The following is a 26041-nucleotide window of genomic DNA, read 5'->3' as shown; positions in this document are numbered from 1 at the left end:
GAGTTGACTATGCTTGAAGCAGCAGAGAGGAAACCATGGCCCAGCAACTAAGCAACATGTGGAGTCAGAAAAAAGCCTAAGCAGCACTGCAGCATCTCTAATGAACTTGATTTATTGTTAGAGTTGAAGGCAGCTCCATTACAGCAGCTGGGAACTAGAGCAGGGAAGTGTGGGGAGGAGCAGAACACAGCAGCACGGGGAGGGTGGGAGCTAGGAAGAACACAGGCGGGCTCATTTTGATTCCCACAGTCATTTGGCAGAGAAGCCGAGCCCTGATGAGCGTCTGGATTTCTCAGTCCAGCAGTAGTCTGACATGACTGCTCACTGGCTTGCTTGGGGTGAGGTCCTCTCCTGAGATGGTATTTTCAGCCTGTTTTCCTCTCACTTAGTAGGAGTTAAACTTTAGCTCAGCTTCCTCTCCCTTTCCTTCCTCCCTCTCATTTTCCCCAAGTCCTCTGGCATGGCCTCTACCTCCCAGATCCTCTCTGTCCAAGAGTATGGGGCTAGAAAGGCAGCCAGTGTTCCCATTTCAGCTGCAGGAAGGTACAGTGGAATGTTGGGGGACTCACACATTGCTGGGTTGTCAAATGTTGGGATGTCAAGCAGTGGCTTATTTTTAACCCATTACACACCCGGCCACAGTAGATGACCACATGCAGAGAAGCCAAGCAGGGGGTGAGAAAGGATCAGGATAATTGGAATGGGTAGGTGAAAACTTTAATAGGTTAGGGAACTTGGAAAATTCTGGGTTTGGGGCTGGGCTCTTCTTGCCCCTTTGTGCTGCCCAGGAGGCCTGATCTGGTCACACCTCTGGGATGTGTATGGTGAAGCAAGGACTGGGAGGATAAGCTCATTCCCTCACCAGTCTGTTGGTCAAAAGAGCTTCAAGTTTTGGATTGAGACATTCAGATATGGAGGGAAGCAGTGGGACCGTGTAGCAGCGGTGTATCCTGGACCCTTGCTGGAACCCAGACCCTGGTGGGTAAGCGAATGGGAGGTGAAGGGTGCAGCTCTGGGCACCTCACTGACAGTATTCTGCCCCCAGGTCACATAAGTTACTACTAGAAATCCTTCCTTGGGATGCTAAATAAATAAAGAGATCCCTATGGGTGTAGGTATGATCTCCCTCCACGAGGGAGGAGGTTGTGCTCTGAGATGACCCATACTAACTCCCCACCCAACTCCAGCATTTGCCTGTGCTAGAAGAGGGCGCCACTCCAGGGTTCTCAGGCATAAGATGACCTCCTATCCTAATTTTGTGCCCTCCCCCATCCTATCTGTTACCTTTGGTTTTGAGATTCCTCTCAGGTATGGATGAGGGGAAGGGACAACCTTCCCATTTAGCCCAGCCCAAGTTCCCACAAGACATCCTGTCCCCCACCCTCTCCTTCCCCAGTGCCCATGTCCCCCAACCCAAGGACTCAGCAGTGGCCGTTCTCTAAGGGAGTTGGGGGAACAGATCCTTGGGGAAGGAGAGGGGTTCTTTCAGAACTCAATCTTGCAGGCTGGGAAGGACTCATCCTGCATGACCACAGTGCTGCTGCTAGCCAGAACCAGGACATTCAGTTGTTGCTGCTGCTCGTGAGTCTGCTGGTACCACTCACGGGTTACCTCCGTATCATGAGTAGGGATCAGAGTCACCTAGGAGGGAGACAAGACATGCCTGACGTGAGACTGTGAAGGGAAGGGAAGCGAGGAGGATGGAACACCTGATGGTCAAGGAGGCATTCCCACTGCCCATTGAAAGGGCTCAGTCCTGTTTTTGGCTTGAAGGAGGCAAAGGTGCAACTTTCTTCCATTGTCCCAAATACAACACTAGCTGCCTCCACCATTGCCTCCAAAGTTCAACCCCAAGAAGATCAAAGTCTTATGTCTGAGGTGCACCAGCAGGGAAGTCTATGCCATGTCTGCCCTGGCCCCCAAGACCGGTACCCTGGGCCTGTCTCCAAAATAGGTTGGTGATGACATCACCAAAGCAATCAGTGACTAGAAGGGTCTAAGAATCACAGTGAAACTGACCATGAAGAACAGACAGGCCCAGACTGAGGTAGTGCCTTCTGTCTCTGCCTTGATCATCAAAGCCCTCAAAGAACCACCACAAGACAAAGGAGCAAGAAAAACATTAAGCACAGTGGAGCTATCACTTTTGGTGAGATTGTCAACATTGCCCTACAGACACGGCACCGATCTTCAGCTAGAGAACTCTCTGGAACCATTAAAGAGACCCTGGGGATGGCCCACTCTGTGGGCTGCAGTGTTGACAGCTGCCACCCTCATGACATCACAGATGACACTGACAGTGGTGTAATGGGATGCCCTGCTAGTCAAGGACTACAAATGAAACTATTTCAATCAAAGGTCATTTGATAAATAAATAAATAAATAAATGTCTCAGTGCTTTTATGAATAAAGACTATGTTCCACTATTGCCTCTGAGTAAGCTTGGATCAGATTACCTCCTTGACATCCATTGCCACTCACCTGAAGATTCTCCCCCCATTGGGCCTTGCCCTCCAACAGGGCATCCAGTACAGCCCTGCTCGGCTCGCCATTGGTGGGGTCATTCCCACTGACCACATAATAGGATGCACGCACTCGTCGGAAGAAGTCAAGGTCAGCAGTCTTGCCACTGCAGTGATTCGGGATATAGGCGAGATCCACATATACAGGGGGGCCAGAGCCGCCCTTGGAACCCAAGGCTGCTGTAGGGACAAGCCAGGACTCATTGTAGAGGGAACATATATTGCTTGAGGTAACCTTCTCCCTCCTTCCCTTCCTCCCACTCCTGGAGCCTTAGACTGGCCACACCCAGCCCCAATCCACAATCTCTCCTATTTTTCACATCATACTTACTTGGTCCTGCCTTGAGTCCGTTGACTAGGCCTTTGGACATTGGGCTGTGTCCATCCTTCTCCTCTGCTGGGGTGACCTGGCTTGGAGTGCTACGTGGCCGGGGTGGGACCCGGGATGTTCGATCTGTAGGCCCTTTACCAGGGGTGGGTGAGCGTTTTCCCCGAAGATCCAGACGCCGTGCAGGAGATGCTGGCTTGGCTCTGCCTGGGGTCCTGCGCCCTACTCTCCCCTGTGCCTTCTCCTTTTCCCGTAGCCTCTCTACCCTTCCAGACTCTGAGCTGAGCCCCTCGGGATCAGCCATGCACACATCAGGGCGGGGAGGGGATGGGCGGGGGTCAGGCTGGGGTATAGGAGGTGGGTCATGGCCAGGTCTGGGATGATGAGTTCCACTGACCCCCCCAGCTTTGTCCACAGGCAGGAAGTCTCCATCTTCATCTGAGTCAAGGACCGCTTCAGCGGTGATGGATGGACATTCCTCAGTTTCTGGTGGAACGTCAGAATCTGACTGTGAGGAGCCTGAGTCACTGGCTGACGTTGGGGGTGTCTCATCTGCCACAGGACATGGGCCTCCTGTGGCTCCAGGGCCTCCCACCCGGCGCCTTCCCACTCTCCCCACCAGCTGAGCTTCCTCAGTTGAGAGGTCACTGTCATTTGTGGACTGGGGCAGAGGTGGATTCAGGAAGGATGGGGAGAGCTCCCCACGATGGGGCAGGGGCTCAGAGGCACATCCCTGGGGTCCAGCCTCCATCTGAGGGGACACACTTCTGGGTCGGCCACCAGAGGTCCCTTCAGGACACATTGGCTGCTCAGGGGAGAGCAGTGTGTCTGGCTGGGAGCTGCTTTCAGCTCCCTCAGTCCAGGCCCCATGTTCCCAGGCAGGGTAGCCTTCAGCCTCTTTCTTCTCAGCCTTGGCTGAGGCAAGGGCTGGGGGGTTGGGGCTGGTTTCAGTTGGACCATTGGTGGCACAGTCCCCAGAGGGACCCTGGAAGGAGCTTGGCTTCTTGGTGGCTGCCACTGAGCACTCCAGGCTGCAGGACAGGGAACCATCAAACATGTCTCCAGGCAAGCTTGGAGGCGGAGCTGAGGCCAAGTCCAATGAAGCTGGAGGTGCTGGGCTCTTCGGAGTGAAGTCCCAAAGGCTGTGGGCAGCTGCTTCCATTCTTGGGACTAGCTCTACAGACCCCTGTTCTGCAGTCTCTAGACTGGGAGGGAAGCGCTCAGCCACACTCGAAACCACAGGTGTGGTGGCCTCGGAGGAGGAGCCTTCAGACAGGGCTGGTGAGGCAGGTCGTGGCAGATTAGAGAGGAGAGGGGCCCCAGGAGAGCTGGGTGATGGGAGCTGGGGCAGCGAGGAGTCCAGGCTGGGGGCCTTGGTCACTTCCAGGTACTCATCATGCTGGGCCCTGGTGGGGGGCCCTGGAACCAGAGCCAGGGCTCTGTCCCCAGAGAAGGCAAGGGAGCCACAGGGTGCTGAGCGGGGTTCAGCGGGGGAGGGAAGCTGGGGAGGAACTGGCTGCAATGAGGAGAAACCAAAGGCTGAAGCAGGGAAGTCCAGGCTGGGTCGGGCAGGACCCAGGTGTGAGTCTGAGGAAGGGCTGGTATGTGCCTCACCTTCAGGCCACAGTTTAGGGAGTCCCTCAGAGACTGGGTGAGGGGGGCTTGGGGACTGGGCCTCTTTCTCTGGCTGCTCCAGAGCCCCCTTCTCTAGCTCTGAGTCACTAATACTGTCATCCCAGTGATTCGGGCCTGATTCCTTGGGGGATGGGGTTTTCCTATCTGGGCTACAGCTCAGGGTATTACCATTAAGATGGGGGCTTGGGCCTTTACTCAGGGGGATAGGAACACGGGGGGGTATTGCAGGGGGGATGAGGCTGGGCTCTGCACTTGGCCCTGGATCAGGCTCCTGCCTAGGTGGTACAGTGGGTCCCACCAGGGCTGCATAGCTGAAGGGTGGGGTGTCAAATTGGAGGCTCTTGGGAGAGACAGGAGATGAAAGCTCCTTCTCTGCAGATGTGTTCCGGCCAGCAGCCTCCTCCTTGGTTGAGATGTGCATGGGCCAATCCCTAGTTGCTCCAAGAGGAGGTTCCCTAGTGGGGCATGCAGGGCCAAGCCCAGTAAGCATCATTTGCTCATAGATGTCCGCATACTGAAAGCTTCTCTCATCAGGGTAAGGTGTGGGCTCTCTCTGCTCTGGCTCTGTCTGCTCAGGCTCCTTGGTGGCCTGGTTCTCACTGGCCTCTGGGATCTTTGAGCTGCGGGGGCTGCTTTCAGGAGCCCCAGACTGACCTTCTTCTTCCCTTTTCCCTTCAGCTTTGCGGTAGTCCTTCCCAAGAGGAGAGTACGGTCCACCTTCCAACTCAGCTGCCCCCTCCTGCACTGCAGCCACCACACTGTCATATTCAGCTGTGCCCCAGGAGAAGGGTGCAGGAGTGTGTGGCTCAGGTGCAGGGGTTGGGGGAGCTGGAGCTGGGGACAGGGGTGCAGGGGGCAGGGGTCTGTCCTTGGGTACCCATGGTGGGATGTCAGCCAGCCATGAGGGGGTAGAAGGTTCATTTCTCACAGGTGGCATGGACTTAGGCTCCGTGTCAGGGCTCTCTTGTCCTGGGGTCCGAGGAACCCTCTGTCCACCCATCTCAGGTGGGGAAGCTGGAGGAGAGATGATCTCGAAAGGGGAACGGGTAAGCTTGTCTTCTTCCTCTGGTGGCAGCCCAGCTGGTGATTCAGCAAGCCACCGTTCCACTTCCAGTCCCTTCTGTGATGAGGACTTCTGGAAACCTTTGAAGTCTGAGGCCCAGGGGCTCTGGGGCATATGCTCCAAGGGGGGCACTTCTTGCTCATCATCTGGCCCCTCGTCAAGGAAAGTGCTCTCTCGTTCCTCTGTGTACCGTGGCCGGGCGCCCTGGCCATCCAGCTCATGAGGAAACCAGACCTTCCGTTCACAGCTTAGTTCCCTCCAGTATGTGTCCTGTTCTGGGGACACGTCCTCTCTGCCCCTCCAGTACCTGTCCTCCTGCTCAGGAGCTGCATCCTCCCATGTCTGGGTGGGCTCTTTCTGTTCTCCAACTGTCTCCCCTCTGTTTGGAAATGTTTCTTGCCAATCCGGGACTGCATCCTGCTCCTTGCAATATTTCTTTTCCTGCTCCCAGGCCTTATCCTCCTGCACTGGGCTGTCTTCCAACCCCAGAGCTTTGGTCTTTTCCAGCAGAGCTTCTTCTTTCTGTTCCACAACCTCAACTTTTTCTGAAGATGTTTCCTCTTGGATCTTCATTGGTTTCATGGTTTTCTCCTGCACTGTGCTCTCCTGCTCCAGAGTTTTGTCCATCTCTTCCAGGGCCTTGTCTTTCAGCTTAGGAGCCTTATTGTTTTGTTCTAGGGCTTCATCCTTCTGTCCTAAGGCCCAGTAATTTTGTTCTAAGGCCTGATCCTTCTTTTCCAAGGCCTTGTCCTTCTGTTCCTGGGTCTTGTCCCCTGGGTGCTTCTGTTCAGGGATCTTGTCCCCTGGAACCTTGTATTTATGTCCAAAGTCTTTGACCTTTTGTTCTATGATTTCATCTTTCTCTTTTGGGACCACATACTCCTGTTCCAGGGCCTTGTCTTTTGGTTCTAAGTCTCTGTCTTTTTGTTCTAAGTCTTTGTCTTTTGGTTCCAGGGGCTTGTCCTTCTTTTCCAGGGCTGTGTCCCTCTGTCCTATGCTTCTGGTTTTTTGTTCTAAAGCCTTATCCTCCTGTTCCACAGCCTTCTTTTCTTCCAGAGCCTCACCTTTTGGATGGATGGCTGTACCCTTCTGCTCTATAACAGTACCCTTCTGCTCCAGAATTCTGTCCTGCTTCAGGACTTCATCCTTTGGCTCTGGGGTTCTGCTTTCCAACTCTGGAAATTTACCTTCCCATTTCATGGCAAGGTCTTCCATGGCAGGGCTTGGCAAAGACTCTAGACTCTTGGTGAGGGAGCTATCAGGTGTCAGAATGTGTTTACCAGGGCTCGTGATCACTTCAGGTGAGTGCTTCCCATTTCCCAACAGTGTCGAGTGAGACAAGGAGCTGGCAGGTAATTTTCCATCAGGGCTCTCATCTGTGATGTCTGTCCGTGCAGAGTATCCAGCATTCCCATCTGTGTGGAGAGACACTGTGGCTGCAGGGGGTTCTGGAATGGACATGGGGGCTAGGTGCTGAGAGGTATCCTCAGCCTGCATCAGAGCCTCCTTTTCTTCCTTTCCAAGGCTTAGTTGCCCAAACTGGAGGGTGCCAAGGCTTTCTGGAGAGAGCTGTTTGGAAGAGATATCCAGAGAGGTCTCCTTACTGGGACTCTCTTCTGAGAGAGAAAGTGACCGAGTGTCTTCTGGAGATACCTGTGGCCAAAGGTCTTTGTGTAGATGCTGCTCTGTCAGGCCACAGGGGGACCTGGGGATGGCTTCCTGGTTGGCAATGTCTGGGGAGACCACGCTGAGGACCGAGAGGGACTCTGCATCATCAGAGGAGAGACTCTGGTCAGGAAATTGGAGTACCTCAGCTTTCTGAGGTTCGCCAGGTTCCTGGAGTGATGTCCTCAAATTTCTTGGAAGGGTTTCCATTCCTAGAATTGGGCCCCTGGGCTCTTGTGCCTCCACAGTCTCAAAGACTATTGCTTTATCCTGTTCCGGCAACAGTTGGATGGTGTAGCCTGTGTGTCCCCCAACAATACTGATGGCTGCCTCCTGAGCCTGTGGGCTTCTGGGAGGAGGCACCTTCTCCCCCTCCTCTAGTGTGTCCTCTTCAAGTCCTGGCTTGACTGTCTCCTCCGCAGCATCTTCCTTGCCCACACCTGGTGTACGCCTAGTGTCTCCCCAGGAACCTGGGGAGCCTGCTTCCTGAAAGTCTTGGGGCTCAGACTTTTCTTCCACTGGGGACTGATGAAAGGGTGTGTGGGTGGCACTGGGTGGTCCTGATGGTGGAGGAGAGGCCATCTTCACTGTGCTGTCATCTGGGCTGAGGCAGCGTTCCTCCAATTCTCCAAGGGCTGGTTCCCCTGGATAAAGGGTGTGCCCAGGAGCACTAAACATTGGGGTTCCATATTGGCTGTGAAGTTTCTCAGGTATCTCTACCTTTGCAGTCTCCACTTTCTCTTCCACAGCTCTTTCTCCATGCAAGCCTCTCCCTACAATCTCTTCTCTCTTCTCTGACTCTCCAGTCACAGAGAAATCCTCACAAGGTGGTGATTTGAAGCCCTTGTCTTCTTCTAGTGAGGAGGTGGGTGAGATGGTACCAGCTGATGGCACGTAGTCCAAGCCCTGAGTAGCTTCAGTGCGGGATGACGGGATGCTCGTGACTGTGTCAAGCAGCAAGGAACTCTTGCCTGTCTCCTCTGTCTGGGGAGCTGTGAGTGAAGCCACAGACTGGTCCTCAGCCACAGATGTGGCGAAGGAGGAAAGCTTGTCGCACTCAGTGATTGAGGTAGCCGAGGACACATGTTCCTCTTCAGCCAAAGGGGCAGCCACCATGTTGGGAGGGTAGGTGAGTTCAGTCTCTGGTGCTCCATAGCCTTTGCTGGAGGTGACAGGAACAACACTGTCTGCAGGCTGACCAGCCTCAAAGGGGGCAGGATCTTCAGGGCCTGGAAGGTCATATGCATTTGTAGGAAATCTAGGTGGAGCTGGGCGCTCCTCCGGCTCATCATGGATCTCTTCATCTGAGATGGTCTGCTCTGTCTCTGAGTAACCAGGGATTGTCTCATCCTGGATGTAAGAGATGTGCTCAGTGGCTCCTGCAGGTGTGGCCAGGCTGCTTAGGAATGATGAGGCCTCCTTCTCGGGGGCTTTTCCCTGGAATCCCATTTCCCGGCCCCCGAGAATCCCCATGCTCCTTGGAGTTACCTTCAAAGCTTCCTGCATATGTTTTTGGTAAAAACCTTCAGCCTTTGTCTCTTCCTCTTCCTCTTCCTCTGAAGGGTGCAACTCCTCCATTTCTTCTAACTCAGCCTTCTCTATCACATCCTCCTTTACCTCAGCTTCACTTTCCTCTCTGGCTTCTATTCTATCAGGGAGCCTTTCTGCTTCCTTCTGCTTCTTTTCCTCCCAGGTTTCTTTCTCTTCCTCTGTTTCAGTCCCAGACTTTGGGCCTCTATCCTTGCTGCCTTGTTCATCAGGGGTGTCTGGGACAAGCTCTTCCTCCTGTACCACAGTCTTTTCCTGTTCCAGCCCTGGAACAGAGGGTGGTCCCCGCTGGGCAGCTGTGCTTGGGAGTTCCTCCCCTGCAGTATCTGCAGGGAGAGGTTTCTGTCCTAGTCCTACGTCCCTTTGTTCAGTCAGCAACCTCCTCTCCTCCTCACGCTTCATCTCCTCAAAGTCCTGTGTGAGGTCCTCTGGTGAAGACAGGACCAGCTCCCTGTGCCCACTGACGGTTGGAATGGGTACAGCCCCCTTCTGGGCTGGGGGTGTCCGAGGCTCAGAAGACAGCTCTTTCTCCCCACGAGCAGCCCGGCTCTTATCCACCTTGACTCTTCCAGGGGCCTTGGCTTTGTACAGGGTCTTACGTACCTCAGGGGTAAAGGGCTTCAGGTCTGGCTTGGAAATCTTCTTGACCTCAGGTTTGGTATCTTTCCTCTTTTCCTCCTTCTTGGCATCCCTCTTCTCCTCCTTCCTACCTTCATCTTTCTTGAGATCCTTCCTCTCCTTCTTAATCTCCTTTTTCTCCTTGTCTTTTTTCTCTTCTAGTTTTGATATCTTTTCTTTCAGGTGTTTCTTCCCTACCTTGTCTTTAATCAGCTTTCGCTTCTCAGCCCTTAATGCCTCACTTGACTCTGTCCTCACCCTTTCAGGCTTGGCAGGCTTCTCTGCGGGCTTCTCAGACAATTCCTTTACCTTCTTCTCTGTCTTGGCTAACTCCTTGGCCAGTTCTGAGCGGGCCTCCTTGGCTCCCTCTTCGGCCACTTCCTCACGTTTGGCGAGTTTGCTCACAGCTGTCTTAGTAGTGGCCTTGAGGCTCTCCTTACTGTCAGCCCGCTGTTTTATTTTGCTGGGTTTGAGGTTGGCAGGCACAGCCCCAGCAGACAGGTCCTTTTGTGTGGCTACAGGGTAGCGTAGGAAGTCCAGGTGCCGAAGCTTTTCCAGGCCCTCCAAGATCTTGTTCTGGGGAGCATTCCCTGGAAAAAGCACACGCACAATCTTCTCACTGGGGTTGGCTGGCAGCCAGACCACCAGAGCAGTGATAGAGGTCAGGTAGGGCACCGAGATCTCAGCCTCTTTTCCATTAGCAAGCACAATGCCTGTCTTTGCTTTGCTATTGCCTGCCCACTTCTGCATGAGGAACTGCATCTCCTTGCTGTCCTTGACAGGGTTGAGGACATACATATCCAGCCGGCCCACACCCATCTTATGAAAAAGGGTCAGTGGCTCAATGGTGTTGCTGACCACACGATATAGAGGCTCAGCCTGGATGCCCAGGCGGTTTAGGTGCTGCAGAGTGAGGCAGGCCTCCTCAATGCTGCGCTTGGCCTTCCGGGAGGCATCAGGCAGCCGCAGTTTATCAGGCACATTGAAGAAGACAACTCCAAGCTCAGGAGAGATGAGGTTCTTCACCCAGTCGCTGTAGCTGCTGGAGCCCTGGGACTGCTCCTCCTCCAGTTCTGCCACTTTGCGCTGCAGGAGTCCATTGATGCCTGGCAGGTTGTCTGCCCCGATGTGTGTGAGCAGCACCGAGTCAATGCGGTCCAGGTGCCGCACCAGCTTCCAGAAGCAGGACTTGCGATCAGAGCCACCATCCACTAGGATATTGAAACCATTAACAGCAAAAAGGGCAGAGTCCCCGCGGCCGCCAGGGAAGATGTAGCAGCAAGGTTTGGAGAGCTTGAGGAAGCCCCCTGAAGTAGGGGGCTCTAGCAAATCAAAGGGGGATGGCACATCCACGGTCTCAGAGACATACTCAGAGAACTCAGCCACACCATCCATGGCGGGCAGCGTGGGCTCAGGGTTTAGTCGGAGATGCAGGGTCTCTTGGGAACTGGATAGTCCCAGATGGCTCCAATCACCCTCCCCTAAGCAGGACACGGTGAGGAAGGCTTGGATCCCAGGGTCTCTATTGCTGAGCAATTGGGAAATCTAGAGAAATGGGAGATAGAAGGCTGATCAGGTCATTGGGGTTGTCTTAATCCAACTGAAGATTCAGTCTGCTAATTTCCACCACTCACCAAGGTAATCTACCTTTCTGCCAGAACCGTCCATGGTCAGAAATGTGAGATTTTCCCTTCCTTGGTTTCTTCCCCACAGCTCTAGCCCTATCCCATATTCTGTTCCTTCCAGACATGCAGACATGGAACTTACCTCTGGGTTGTGAAGAACCTGGACAAAGTTTTGATAGGAGTAGGTACCACTCTGTAGGATGAGATCTCCCCCTGGCTCTAAGCTTTGCCCACTCAGTATCAGTAGTTTGTGAGCTGACGGGCTGCTAAGGAGATGGTGAACCTAGAATGGAAGGAGTGGTCACAGATGTAGGAAACCCAGGGAATGGCACGAAATATTCCTGGTTTCCCCTCAGTTCTGCAAGGACATGCTCCCCACTGATATCCCCACAACATTCAAGAGTGGGGCTGGAGACTGTAAGGCTGCTTAGATGACAGAGAAAGAATGGTTCAAACCCAAGTCCAGAAATTCTTGGCCTTACGGTAGTAGTACTGGAAAGGGTAAATTACAATGCTTTCAAACCAGGCCCTCGTGGTAAGGCCTGGCCTTACCTCAGAGCTGATGCTTTCGACACTGGGGTTTACCAGGATGATGGTTTCTAGGGTCTCACTCTGGTGGCAGAGGGTCCTCTGGCCTGAAGGAGAGATGCAGGGGTTTATACTGAAGACAGTGGGTACAAACTAAAATAGAGAGGCATTGTGCTGGGCAGGAGGGAAAACAATGCACTACCAGAAAGTGGGGCTTAACAGAAAGAGAAGCCTGGCTATTCTTAGATCCTGCCACTTTGGGTCCTGCTGACGAAGGTCGAGGGACTGGCTCCTCTAGCCCTTGCCTTTCTGGGTTTCCTCCTCTCCTCTTCCACACAGTCTATCTTCTCCCTCCCTTCAACTGCCACACCCTCTGCCTGGAACTCCCGCCTCAGACTGCCTGGTCGACAAGAAGCTTTTGTCTCTCTAGAGCACTAAGCTCCTGGTGCTGCCTGGGGATAGGGGGGCTCAGCTGCACGGAGGGCTCTTGGGACATGATCCACACTCAGCTCTCTCCTCCCTACCCTATGTCTGCCCTGGGCTTTCATGCCAGCAGAATGCCTGGAAGCTAAGAGACGGGCACTTCTGTGCGGTGTTTCCTTCCATCCAAGGAAGTTTTCAGACTCCCCATTCTCCTTTCCAACCCCCATCCAAGGCCAGAATTCTCATTCCAAAAGACTATGAAAAGTCTGCACTATCTAAACTCTTAGGGCTTTATAATTCAAAGAGTAGAAATAGGACTTCTTGTTCTGTTCGCTGGTTTCTGAGAGGCCAGGCCTGCGATCACAAACGTACCCAGTCATATTGTTCCCCCTGCCAAGGTTTCACAGCTCCCTGTCCCACATCACCATCATGTCCTTAGGCGCCACAGAGACCTTGTCCATGATCCTGCCACCCCTCCCTTGTGAACGGTTTCTCCTTCCATCATTGCCCCTCTCCTATGGGCCTTCTGGTGGAAAGGGGAGTTAGCAGTTCAAAACATGAAACAAATAAGGATAATATGAGAATCAACCAGTGGCCCTGAGCAGGTGGCTCAGTTGGTTGGAGCATGATCCCATGCACCAAAAAGTTACAGGTTCAATCCCTACTCACGGGAGGCAACCAACTGATGTTTCTCTCTTTCTCTCTCTCCCTTCCTCTCTCTCTAAAATCAATAAACATATCATCAGGTGAGAATTTTAAAAGTCTACATGTCCCTCCCCTGTGCTTCTAATTCCTTAAAAAAATCAACCAATGAATACATAAATAAGTGGAACAACAAACTGATGTTTCTCTCTCTCCCTGCTTCCTCTCTCTAAAGCAAAATAAGGAAGGAAAGATTGAGTGTTCCCCAGGTCATTCCCCAGGCTCACATGAAACACCAAGCAACGCAGCAGAGAAAGTCAGGGCAGAAGATACTAAAGACGGATGCTGGCGTGCCCTGCTCCTGCCATTGCCAACTGCAGCACACAGTGAAGTTACCTTACAAACAGGCGAACAGATGGCCTGAGGAGTAGACTCTTTGGAGGATATTGGTGGGGGGCATTTATAATCTTCCACAAGACCCCCTACTGTGACCCATCTCTCTCCTCTTTCTGGGGCTCTGGCAAGAGGAGCCTGGGCCAGGGCCTTTGTTAAGTGGAAGAGCCTTGGTACCAGGATCGGGCAGATCTGGCAGTAAGGGGCTGCAGTTGCAGCTGCAGGGGAGGTTAACTATGGAGGGTGGCAGAAGAGCAAACCCCATACAGGGTGGGTGGTGCCCACGAGGGCTTCAAGGGTTCTCTTCTATTCACTTGGGAATTGAGGGAAGCTTTGAGGTCAGTTCAGAGGAAGACAGGGGCTGGGCTGGGGCAGGTGAGGGAGCAGCTAGCTCCAGGCTAGCTCTAAGTTGTTTACATTTAGAAGGGCAATTGTTACCCCCTTCCCCGTACACACAACAAGGTTGGACGTTTGAGCTAGAAGACTCAGAAAGAGAAATACCTGTGGTACGGACTGATTTGTTTCCGCCACCCCCCCTCCATCAAATTCATCAGTCCTTGTAGTACCCCGTTTATTAACACTAGACTTCTCTGACCCCAGTGTCCTGTCTTGGTGGAGCACCCTCTCCCTCACCCAAGTGCTCTCCAGTTCTGACTGGCAACTACATGATTTATACCCTATACCCCTCCTTTTCAGGCTGGGGAGAAAGCACCGTCTCTCTCCTCTACTGCCCCAGCAATCCCACCAGAGGGAATGGACTGTTTTTCCTTTTTCTTTGGAGAGGACTTCTTGTGAGTCACTGTCACTTCCCTTGGCCAGTGATGGTGTGGGGGGTGGGCTGCGGGTGCTGAGGCTGAGTCGGCAGGAGGGCAGGTGTCTCCGCAGTGAGGCAGAGGGGAGGGGGGGGGTGCTCCGGCAGCTGCAGTTTGCCGCAGTGTGTGTGTGTGAGTGTGCGCACTGAGCTCAGGCTCCAGCTCCGCCCCCGCCCCCACCCCAGCATGACAAGTCATTTTCTTGGCTGCCTATGCATGGGATGGGGGGGGGGGGGGTGGGAGGGGGCAACGCAATGAGGGAGAAGAAACCGGCTCCTCTATTCGAGAGCCCCCATCTTGGGAAGAGAAGCGGAGATGAAGTGGGGGTGGGGCTGAGGCTGGGAACCAGTGTGGGGCTGACAAGACTGGGAACGCAGGGCAGCTGCTCAGGAAGGAGTGCTTTAATCTCCGGAGTGGCCTCTCTATCTCCAGAGGGAGCTGGAAAGGGCTGGGGGGCCGCTTAGAGTCCCAATCTCAAGCTAGTCTTAGGGAATGGGGTACAGGGAGCTCAATGCAAATAGGCCGGTCTGTGAAGAGGTGCGTGCCACGTCTCAATGACCCTTTCCTCCCTTCTTTTCCACAGTGTCCCCACCTTCCCTTACTTGGCAAAAACTCACTGTCCTGCTCACCCCCAGCAAAGGAGCAACTGAGCAATCGAGCAGCTGACACCCAGAGACCCTCCCACGAGGTACATCCCCATAACATCCGCCTTTCCCTGAGGTCCTTCTGCCTCTGCCCAAAGATGCAGCCCCAACTCTTCCAGGACTCAGGTCGCCAGGCAGAGCCAGTGACACCACCCTCTGCTGCTGCCCCTGGACTGATGTCTACCAGCCCAGCCCAGCCCAGCCCAGCCCAGCCTGAGAGGTGGACTGTCACTGTCCTGGCCTCATTGGCCTCTGCCTGGTTCTGGGTCCAGGGTGGCCCCAAAGCCAGTAATGTTTGTCCTTCTCTGTTCCCTCACCCTGCCCACCCCACTGGTCCAGTTTCAGACGCACGGATTAGGTATCAACCGTTACCCCCATCCCACCTCCCGATCACAGTACCCGCCATTCCCCATGCCAAGTCCTTCGGTTTGGTATGGTTCTTACCCTGGGTGTGGGATGGAGCCCCTCATGGAGGCTGAAGCTCCGGCCTGAGCCGGCAGCTTCAGAGAAGAGTCTGCAGCACTTAGGGTGGGAGTTGGGGGGGGGGCGGGGGCGCTTGATGGTGAGGGCGGCGCCGGGGCGGGGAAGAGAGGCTAGTCCATGACGATGCACTGGAGACTTAACTGTTTCTTTGCCTTCACAATGTCAGCACCCTGGTGCCTCTCCTGGGCTCTGGGGGGTCTGAGGAGTTGTCTAGCAGCTCAAAGAGTCTGGGGAAAAGGCCCACAGAAGACTTCTCTCCCAACCCTGCTTCGTCAAGAGATACTATTTTAGCATCAGCCAAAAGACCCAAGCCCTGTGCTGTGGCACATTGTGGGGGACACAGGAGGTGAGGGCTGCCTGGGCCCTCCCCCTCCTCGCAGGAGCCATCTGCTGCCTCTCCCCTCAGACCCCGGAGTGACCTTCAATCCCTGGAGGAACAGGAGACAAAGGGGCTGGGGGCCTGAAAGCAAGGAGTAGGAGTGAGGGGAGTGCTTGAGATGAAGACCGGGAACGGGACTTGCACTGAGTTCTGCCGGCTCCTGAGCCACAGCTGCAGAAACCCAGGGAAGGCTGAAATAAGTCTCACGTTAGGTTGGAGGGTAGTTTGAAATTCTGGCGTGGACACACGGCCCTCGACAATCTGGGGTGGGGCACAGGAACACTGGGAGCACGCAGTTCTGTGCCAGTGCAGCACAGCACAGTAACCACATGGGCAGTGACGCTAGGAATTCTTGGGTCATTGGGTACAAAGAGGCAGGGTGCTTCCCGCCTTTCAGTGAAGGAGTTAACAGGGACGGAAGAGGATCACCAGGGCCCCAGCCTAAGCAAAGTTTCTTACTATAGGCCATTCATTAAATGCAACATAAATTAATTTAGGATTTTAAAAAATCTTATAATGACTTTGTAGAGTGTTGGGTCCCTGTTCTCTCCTTGTCTCTGCAATTTTCTATGTCTCTTTGATGTCTCTGTCTCATACTATACTTTTAAAAAAAATCCTCACTAGAAGACATTTTTTTTTCTTTTGAGAGACAGGAAGGGGGAGGGAGAGAGAGAAACATCATGTGAGAGAAACATCTCAAACCCCCAACTCTATTTTCACCCACAGGACGATGCTCCAACCAACCAAGCCACGTGGGCCAGGGCTGCCGCCTACTATCTTAATCCTTCTAATATTGGCCCTTGCTTCCCTTAGTCTCTACCTCTGTCTCGGACTTCAAAGGAGGACCTGGAGAGCTCTAGCACTGAGTTCCAACCTGATGATGCGCATGCTCCCACAAAGCCCTTCCCTGGCCTCTCCCTTTCTCCATCAACCTTCCCCAGGCCTGGCCAACTCCTACAGCCTTCCACACATTAACATCCACACACTTACACCCCCGCACCAGCCCCACCCTTGCCCCAGGCAGCCAAGAATTGTTTTTGAAGGTCAGAGAAGCCAAAATAGTCTCTGCTCTCAGCATCCTTCCCCGCCCCCTAAACTGCCACCAGAGTAGAGGAGAGCTGAGTCACCAGTACTGGGGAGATGGGGGTGCAGAGGGGGAGGAATCCTTGCTCAGATCCAGGGATGCAAAGCAGCAACATGGCAACAGACCCATTTGGATATATGAAGCCATCTGCAGAGTTACACAACACAAACCAGGCTGAGTTCCGAGCATCACAAAAGGGAAACACCTTCCTTCTGCAACTTCATACTTTTTATTTCTTTCTTTCTCCTCTCTGCTTTCTAGGTCTCTCTGAGGTGTGTTAAGAGGGAAATTGAGTAGACACTGGCTTGAGAACAAAATAACATTTCCCTCCCCAATGCAGAGCCCATCCTTATTCTCGGCTGCTACCCCTAAAGGCCACACCCTGGGCACATTTCCAAATCACAGTGGAGTTTTTCTTCAGCTATCACCCTCTGGACAGCCACCCACCACAATCAACCCTTCACCTGCTGTGTTCCTAGGCTCTGCTGCAATGAAATAGACATACAAAGATGAGAATGAGGCCTGAGACTAGACACAAAGTGAGATCCAAAGTCCTGGATTTGAGACCTGACTCTACCATTTTACTAATCATGCAATTAAACAAGTCACTTAACCTCTCTGAAAGCTTGCTTTCTGATGTATAAAATAAGTATGATATTAGTACCATTCTCCAATAATGCTGTGAGGAGTGAATGGCATAAAAGATGAAAAAATGCTTCATTCCTAGAATTCTAAACCTGCACAAATCCCACTGGATATCTGTCTCCCTTTTGTAGCAGATCTGTGAGAGCTCATGTAAGTGGTAAGGGAAATCCTAAATCACAATCTCAAACAAGACCAACTCTAGAGTACCCTTGGCTCTCAGGTAAACCAAGAACTGGAAGTGCCCACAGGAAAGGACCTCAAGTGCTATTTGTGTCCCCATTTTAGATGTAACACAAACCCCAGTTGCAGAGGCCAATGAGCTGCTCTCTTATTGCTAATTCAGAATGGTTTTCATGTTTGAAGGGAACAGAACTCGCATTTCCTGAGCATATTGGTGGTAATGGAGAGTCACACAGAAGACCTCCAAACTGGCCCTTCAGCCTGTGTGTTTTAGAATCCTAGAACACCAATTATGGATTATAAATTATGAAGCCCTCTTCCTTTCTTATAGGTGCCCAATAGTAGTAGCATCACAGTGTTATTTAAACTCAGTTTTCCATGGTCCTAACTGTTTCTGGGTTTATTTTATAATGCTTAGGAGCTCCAGCTTTTTGCAGGGGTTAGAAAGGAAGTCTAACAAGTCACCAATAGAGACTGTCTACCTGGTGCAAAATTCACCTAGGAAAGCCATTACCAGACTTGACCACTAGGAGGAGCTGGACCACTGACTCTCCATTGGAAGGTCCCTCCGTTTCCTAGTGTGAGAGGGTGTGGAGGAGGAGGTGGCTAGGAATGATTGCACTCTCCCGGTCATTGTAGGGTACATTTTTGTCCCCTTTCTAAGCATTTCAGTTGAGGGCTTAAGGAGAGGTGAGAGGGATGTAGCTCAGCCTGTGGGGTGGCCAAAAAAAGTCATATGGTTCTAGCACATCCCCTTGAGCCCATCCCAGCAGTCTGGTGTTCTTTGCCTCCCTATTAAAGGGAGGCTGAAGGGAGGGGCAGTGTCTGCAGCTGCTCTAGGCTGACTGTTTGTTGTTTGTGGGGACAGCTGAAAGAGGAGCCAGCACGGGTGGGGCTGTGGCTGTGGCTGTCTTGAGCCATGTGGGTTTTTCCAGGAAATTCTCCACTATTCTCCAGGGACACAGACAGGCCACCAAAAAATGTACAAACCTAAGAAAATTCAGTAGGCTAAAGTAAGCCCCATCTTGGGTGTATGACCCTAAGCCCCTTGAGGACACCAAAGCATAACTCTTAGATGGAAACGATGTCATAGGTGTTTATTTATCAGTGCGTGTTTCAGAGAGGCCTCTGAGAGTAACTATGCATCTCCCTGTAAAGCATCTTCCCAAGCATCCCTGAATCTTAATTTAAAAATAGCTAGGTATTTTGGTTTAAATTCTGTACATTTATACACCAGTCCAGAGAGCAGCTTAATCTGACAGTCTTTGTGGCCAAAAGGAAAGATTAGAGAATTCAGTATAAATTATTAACATCAGCAGATTCTCCCAAACCTTCAGTTCAGTTATTAATTTCATATGCTATCACCCCCGTACACAATCTTTCACCAAAGCTCCAAGGAGTAATAAGTGGTAAAACTATACATTTTCAATCATCAGTGCTAACGGAGGAAGCCACAACGTGAGAGTAGTTCTAAACAGAAGGCAGTCTCAAAACGGTGAGTGCCTAGCTTCACAGGAGGCCAGTCACATCAGGAGCATGCCAGCCTCACATTTTTAAAATGCTGTGCATATTCCTAGGATAATAAAGCATTAGTCATATTCACCTTGTCTTCTCTCTCCAGGAGCTTCTCCAAAGGAGTCAGTGATTGGGGAAATGACCAAAGATGTGGTTGTTAGCAAGAGGAATGGGAAAAGAGGGTGTGTGTGTGTGTGACTATCTACTATATTGAATAGTTGAGAATTATCTACACAGAATATGAATTCAGTCACTTGATGCAGTAACTGTTGAGTTGGATGGATTTTATATTCCACAAAGTCACTGGCACATGGATTGGTGTGTCAACATTTCCTGAAAACATAACTAAAATGCCCAACACTTTTATAATGGATGTAGGGCTTTCCGCAGTCTCCCCACAGATACTGTCATGGAACGATAGCTCCTAAAATACTATTTTCTCAAATATCTGAGCCATTTCTCCCACTCAGCAGAATGGGGAACTGCACCCTGTGGACTTTCATGTCAGAGTCAAACCTCAAAGTATAACTAGCTCTTGTACCAGTAATTCCAGGAGACCCTGCTTCCACCCTGGATTAGACGGTGCTTATCACCTTTTGTACCAGATTTCTGCTCTGCTCTGGACATCTGATGGCTGAGCCAAAGAAGGAACCAGAAACTGACACCTGGAAAGTAAGCATGCAGACTAAGGGAAAGTTCTAAGCAAGGATCTGGGAAGGTAAAGTGGGAGATTCAAGGGTCTTGGTAAAGGGAAGCAAGGAAGCTGAGGTTCACAGAAAGGGGAACACAGAAAAGAGAGTGAATTTGTGCATGAGAGATGATTGATTGTTCATGAGAAGTACCTCATTTCCTTAGTGCACGTCAACAGCTGTCCACAAACCACCCTCTTCTCAGGTAAGATTACATTCTCCAGGCTGCTTCCACCATCATACCATCTCTCTTTGAAGTGTACTGGGATATAGGGATAGCCATGGAGCTTTACAACTTTCCTGTGACGAGTTCCTCCCTTCTCCCCCACCCAAATCTCCCACAAGGCCAGTTCTGCCAGGGAGAGTGGACCTCTGCTCTTCCGTGACCAACCCTCACCCAAAACACTGAGACAAATGACACTAATCCTAACCTTTGACCTCTGAAGAGAAGTGAGCTAGGTGCCGGGAAATGAAGAGTCTCAATTGTTCGTTCAAATCAAAGGATGATAAATCAATGTTCCAGGAGAGAATCCCTGTGAGAGAAAAAGAAACAGAGAGGGCTTTAGATAAGGTAGGAGAGGTTGGACTTTAGGGAGCACTTCCAAGCTCACAGAGGGGTAAGGAGAGGAAGACGATAAGGACAGACGCCCTTATCAGTCTCATTGATGTATTTAAGAAAGGTGGTTAGTGCCCACATCTATCTCCCATCCTGTGCTTTTCTTGGGCCTTGCCTGTGCTAGAGGGAGAGGGGCACAGTTTAGGCTAAATTTGGTAATTACTAGTGAGTTTGTGTGTTGGAATTTTCTTGCAGAGTTGCCCAATTCTGATAGAAGCGACACCTAAGGGCCTATTTCCAGATACTGGAGGCTGCCTTCACTGTTCTTACAGCTAAGTAGGATTCTAGACTCTCCTTCTATGTCCCCCTCCTTGCCTCCACCCCTTCGAGGCTTACTTCCACCCGCAGGTGGCTCCGCAGCACTGCGACACTGGCTGGCAACTGGGGAGGGAGGTGAGGACTGAGGAGCTTGTGGCCACAAAGGTCACTCTCTCAGGTTGGCCGTCCACACTGGGAGATTTGAGATTTGTCCGCAGCGTTCAGAAAGCACCCTGTGCCTGTTCAGGGACCCTAAAGAAGAAACTAAGGTAGGGACATAGACTCTTTCTTCAGGGGAAGGTGAGGACTTTCAGGACATCTGGACCGAGACACTGCGGGAAAGAGGGTGTGACCAGAGTGGACCCAGGGGCTGCACAGAGCTACCCCGCCTCAGGGAGACTGCGGAATGCCATGGGGTGTGCGGGAAGGATGGGGAAACGAGATGTTTGTTGGCAGCTCGGGAGGATACGGACGCTTGACATGGAAGATGCAGGTGACAGGGGCTGGTGAATCAGGTTAACAGGGCGCGCGGATTTCAGGAAGTGCCCAGTAGGGATGGAGGATGCAGACGTACGCTCTGGGAGGTAAATGCAGATGGCGGAGAAGCTCGGGATGGAGGATGTCCCGAGCACAGCCAGGACAGCGGCTCACCTTGTTCAAGGTGGGCCCGCACGGCCCTCAGCTGACTCTCAGTACCGATATCGCCGATCACGATGAGCAAAGAATGTTTCCGCGGGTCCCAGCGTGCCGCCGCCACCGCGGCTCTAACATCGCACAGCGGCTCCGTGGGGTTTTGAGACAGCGGTGAGCCCAGGCTTGGGAGCCCCAGCCCGAGACTTGTCTCCATGGTAACGCTGCGTGGCCACCAGGGCCCAGCCTCGGTCTCCATGGAAACTCCGTTGGCAGGCTTAGCCGGGTGCGTCCGCTGCAGGGAGAGTGCGCGCGGCTCTTAAAGGCCGGCGGCAAGAGCCACTCATTGGCTGTCTCCTGGTAGGAGGCGGAGCACTGGCGCCGCAGGGGCGGGGCTGCGGCTGCGACCCTAGGTTCTGCGGTTGCGCTCTGCTAGGGGCTTGAGGTGACCGCCCCTTTCCTCGCCGACTGGCCCTCCGCCCCGAGTTCCCACTCCTACTCGGGCAGGGGTGGGAATTTTGAGGGGCCGGGTGGAGGGGCAAGCCGATTGCCTGGGCGACGAAGCAACCTTGTAGTTAGGATATTTCCCCTATAACTACTATCTGGCAATCCCGCAGCCTCGCCCGAATGGAGGGAGCCATCTTGACCCTGTCTCAATTTTGTATCGTTGACTCCACCTGTGTCATTGTGTCTGTGTTATCTTTGTCTGGCGGGGGTTTTTTGTTTGTTTGTTTGTTTGTTTTTGTCTCTGCCTGCCAGGGTCTTAGACTCCATCCTCGGTTTCCGTGTCCTTATTGCCCTAGCCCCTGGGATTGCTGGAAGGCTGCGCAGTATTGGAGGGACAGAATGACCTTCCAGCCCTGAGTACCTGGTGAGTTGTTATTCCGAAGATAGTAGTTGGCTGGACTCCATCTATGCTGAGTGCAGGACTGGGGTGCAGTGAACTCAGACTGCAGCAATGGGGATATGAGTAAAACCCAGGAAAGACTTTCCCAATTACAGGCAATGACACAGTGACTTGAGTAACCTTTGGAGACTGTGTTATTACTTCCCCCAGGGAATTTTTAAGACTGAAGGGACAATATTTGAAGGAAGGAAGGGGTTGAGCCTTCCAAAACCAAAGAACCAGGATTTGGGGAAAAGGACTAAGGAGGCTGCCACTGTTTTATGGCTGACTGGAACATCCTTGTAAAAATGATGTGTGCTGTTAAGCCACCCTCACCCATTCCTCAGCGTACCCCCCCCCCACCTACTCTGCACTTTAGCTCTTTTACCCAAGACCTGAATCATTCTGTACATGTAAGCATCAGACAGAGAGCCTGCCTTTCAGCCTAGGACTCTGGCAGCACTTTTTTGGATCCCATTTGTCTTACATTTGGGAAATGGTATCCGGTGGAAAGCAGCACATTACCCGGTCCAGCAAAGGCTGCCTGAGAGTACATTTGTTCTGATCCGCTTTCTCTCTGGAGGTCCTGAGGTCCACTCCTGGAGGTCCAATCCTGGCCAGTGCCTGCATGCTAAGTACCTCACAGCAGTCCTCTGCCCTATCATGGAGCATGTGTTGTAGCAAAATTGCCAGAACATTCCTCAGTCAATTTGGACATAGTCCTACATGAGACTGACCTATTATATGACAGTTACATCTGAAAAAGAAATTGGATATGGCCTTGACAACTCTTTTTGTAGCAGAGAGGGATAAAGAGAGGGATAAGTAAGAGTACTGGCAGAATATCAGATGGTGGCGGTGCCTCACCCTATATGACATAGGAGACAATGTTTTGCGACACCTCTGCCTCATCATTTGAAGATTCCAATCTGGCAAAGAATATGGTGAGAAGTGTAGGCCTTCTTTTCTGCAATCAGAAAAGAATGTCAGAGTAGGTAGTAGGGAGATGAAGGGGACAGTTTCCATAGCAACTGTAGAACTGAGACCTTTAACTAGCACCAGGCCTCAGTATAAGGGTCAGCAGCAGGTAACCACAAGCTCTGCTTTCATCAAGTCTGACAAAGAGGTTAGACAATAGACCTGAATGGTATAGGCAAGGACCACACACTGATCAGATGGTAGGGGCAGAAATTCAGGCTTATGATCTCAGGCCCTGGTAAAACTGGGTTTTATTAACTAGAGCTGCAAATTTAGACTATGATAGTACTAAAATTGCATACATATGCTGGATGAGTATTCAGTAGCCTCTTGGTGCCAAAGGCAGATGGTGTCATAGAAAGATTGGCTATAGGTATTTCTTAATTGGCCCCACTCTTTCCTGGTTAACAGTATCTCCACTACTGGACGATGATGCCAGTATCATCATCATATTATCAGAAAATATTTTCTCTCCTGCCTCATGGCTGAGTTGGTTAGAGCATCAGCCTGACATGTCAAAGTAGTGGGTTTGATTCCTGGTCAGGGCACATGCAAGAATCAACCAATGAATGCATAAATAAGTGGAACAACAAATTAATGTTTTTTTCTCTCCCCATTCCTCTATCTAAATCAATTTTAAAATTAAAATATATATATATATATATATATTCAAGTGTCAAATGGCACAAAGCACTGAACAAAGTGCTCTATAAAGAAAACTGTAGTGCTAGCCTCTATGCTCTAAAATTTTACAACTGAAGACAGAAAATACGCACATGTATATAAGGCATAGAAGGCTGAGTAAAAACATTAAAGAAGTACATTTATATAATCACAAAGTACATGAAAACTTATTTTTGTTTAGGAATAGGGTGCCATGGCAGGAACCTACTAGCAAAAGGATGTCATTCAAGGGCTCACACGAGGGGGTTAGTGGAGACTTGGGATATGCATTCTGTGAAGCATGTGCAGTACTTGTGTAGCAGTCATAGAGCCCACTGTAGTGTTTCATGTAACTGCTGACCCCTGGACAGCTCAGGTTTGACCTTTTGGGAATGCTCCTATTCTATGTATTTTTCTATACTCTTGTCATGCAGCATTGGCAGATACAGTGGTTACGACCAATGCTTTTCAAACTATTTGTGAAGAAGGATCCTTGAATTGTGGAAGGGGTCTCTAAGGGCCCACCAGTATAGGAGGCTAGACGAGGTGCACAAGGAAGGCACTATCACAGCTCGTCTCTTCACTGTGCCATGGAGTGGGCACAGGGAAGAAGACAGTATAAATCTTAACTGGCATGAAAGGTAATTGTTTTAGTTTTAGCTAAGTTTAAGCTAGTTAGATGATTCTTGGCCCCCCAACTTTTATCGGTTCATAATATACAGTGATATTATTTCACCAGTAGGGTATTTAGCCAGTAGGTAAATTATGCACATCGTAACAAAGTAGAAGAGCTAATAACATGCGGATTCAGAGAAAAGAGAATGCTGGTACACTGTTGGTGGGAATGTGAATCAGTGCAAATGTGAATTGGTGCAGCCACTATGGAAAACAGTATAAAGTTTCCTCAAAAAATTAAAAACAGCTACTGTATGATCCAGTTATTACACTTATGGATATTTATTCAAAGAAAATGAAAACACCAATTTGAAAAGATATGTGCATCACTATGTTCAGTGCAGCATTATTTATAATAGCTAAGATGGGGAAACAACCTAGGAGTCCAACGATAGCTGAATGGATAAAGAAGATGTGGTATGTACGGGATGGGGCAAAAGTGGGTTTATAGTTGTGAGTATGTACAGTGGAATATTACTCAGCAGTAGTTAAAAAAAAAACCTGGATGGTATGGCTCAGTGTATTGGGTGCTGGCCTGTGAACTGAAGGGTCACTGGTTTGATTCAGGTCAGGGCACAAGTCTGGGTTGTGGGCTGGGTCCCCAGCTGGGAATATGTGATAGGCAATCTTTTGATGTATCTCTTGCACAAACATGTTTCTCTCTTCTTCTCCCTTTCTTCCCCTCTCTCTAAAAAATAAATAAAATCTTTTAAAAAAGAGGAATCTTACCATTTGTGACAACATGGATGAACCTAGAGGGTATTATATTAAGTAAAATAAGTTAGAGAAAGACAAGTACTGTATGATTTCACTTACATATGGAATCTAAAAACTAAATGAACAAACAAAACAAATTCATAGATGCAAAGGATAGACTGAGGATTATCAAAGGGAAAGGGAGTTGGGAGGGGGAAGCAAAATGGGTGAAGAGAATTGTATAGTGATGGATGGAAACTAGATGTGTTGCGGTGGTCACTTTGTTGTGTATGTAAATATGGAATTGCTATGTTGTACACATGAAACAAATATAATGACATATATCAAAGTATGAGGGGCATCTCAAATTTTTTTCTGGAAATAATTTTGGCTCATATTTGGCATTTAAATTATTGAAGTGGTTCTCATGAGAAAATCAGAACTTTATTTAAATTAATTGCACTCATCTTAGAATTATGTATGGGAGGGAGAGGAGGGCACCATATTCTTTCAATGCTTAGGGTCTCCATAGGACTTAAACCAGGTCTGATAATTCATCAAGAAATATATTGGCTCCTTCCATACTTTTAGACCAATGAATGCCTTTAGTTTTTCTGGGGATCTGAGCTTGCTTGGTAGAATGTCAGCCTGCTCTGCTGGATTGCATCGTCTTATCAATCAAAATATCCCAAAGAGCTGCATGCAGCTCAGGTTCCCACCCTGTACTCAGTTCTGCTTATAAAGCATTCTTTACCCAGAGAGAGGAGTGTTGAATTACAGGATTGCTGTGTCAGAGGGTTATCCTTGGCTTTTGGGCAAAATACTATGATCATAATGTATACCAGCAGCCACAGGGTCACCTCTTAGCAGGAACAGCTGGTTTATTTGCAAAGACACAGTAAAATAACCTCTAAAAAGGCACTAAGTAAAATAATCTCCAAAAAGGTTGAAATGGGGGATAAGTCTGTATTTATTAGTATGTCTGGCACACACAGAGGAGGCCCATAGTAAATATCTGTTGGGTAATTTTCCTAATTATTTGTTCACAGTAAATAATGAGAAGAGCAAAGGCACTGGATTTACCCTCCCCTGCAAAACGTTGCAAAGGAAATTTCCCTTTTTATCCTTCTTCCCTCCCCACATTCTTCTTTTTAAGAAACTGATTACCAAAAGTGAAAAACATTTATGGATACCATTTTCCCTTGTCCATTCCATTTT

The 26041-nt window shown here is 50.6% G+C and overlaps 1 protein-coding gene and 1 pseudogene across 1 annotated transcript; one reads left to right on the top strand and one right to left on the bottom strand.

Annotated features, from left to right (window-relative positions):
- Positions 1-96: 96 nt before the first annotated feature.
- Positions 97-21220, bottom strand: MAP1A (microtubule associated protein 1A). Its single transcript, XM_037054469.1, has 7 exons — positions 20947-21220; positions 19853-19954; positions 11557-11639; positions 11147-11287; positions 2854-10924; positions 2482-2702; positions 97-1641 (listed from the first exon to the last, which is right to left on the bottom strand). The coding sequence occupies exons 1-7, from the start codon at positions 21182-21184 to the stop codon at positions 1486-1488; spliced, it is 9012 nt and encodes a 3003-aa protein (XP_036910364.1). The 5' UTR covers positions 21185-21220; the 3' UTR covers positions 97-1485.
- Positions 1660-2464, top strand: LOC118992543 (60S ribosomal protein L12-like; annotated as a pseudogene).
- Positions 21221-26041: the final 4821 nt, after the last annotated feature.

This window comes from Sturnira hondurensis, unplaced genomic scaffold, assembly GCF_014824575.4.
Source record: "Sturnira hondurensis isolate 20B ecotype Veracruz unplaced genomic scaffold, ASM1482457v3 Scaffold0008196, whole genome shotgun sequence".
In the NCBI taxonomy this organism is placed as follows: Eukaryota; Metazoa; Chordata; class Mammalia; order Chiroptera; family Phyllostomidae; genus Sturnira; species Sturnira hondurensis.
This window is presented reverse-complemented; position numbering and strand designations above follow the sequence as displayed.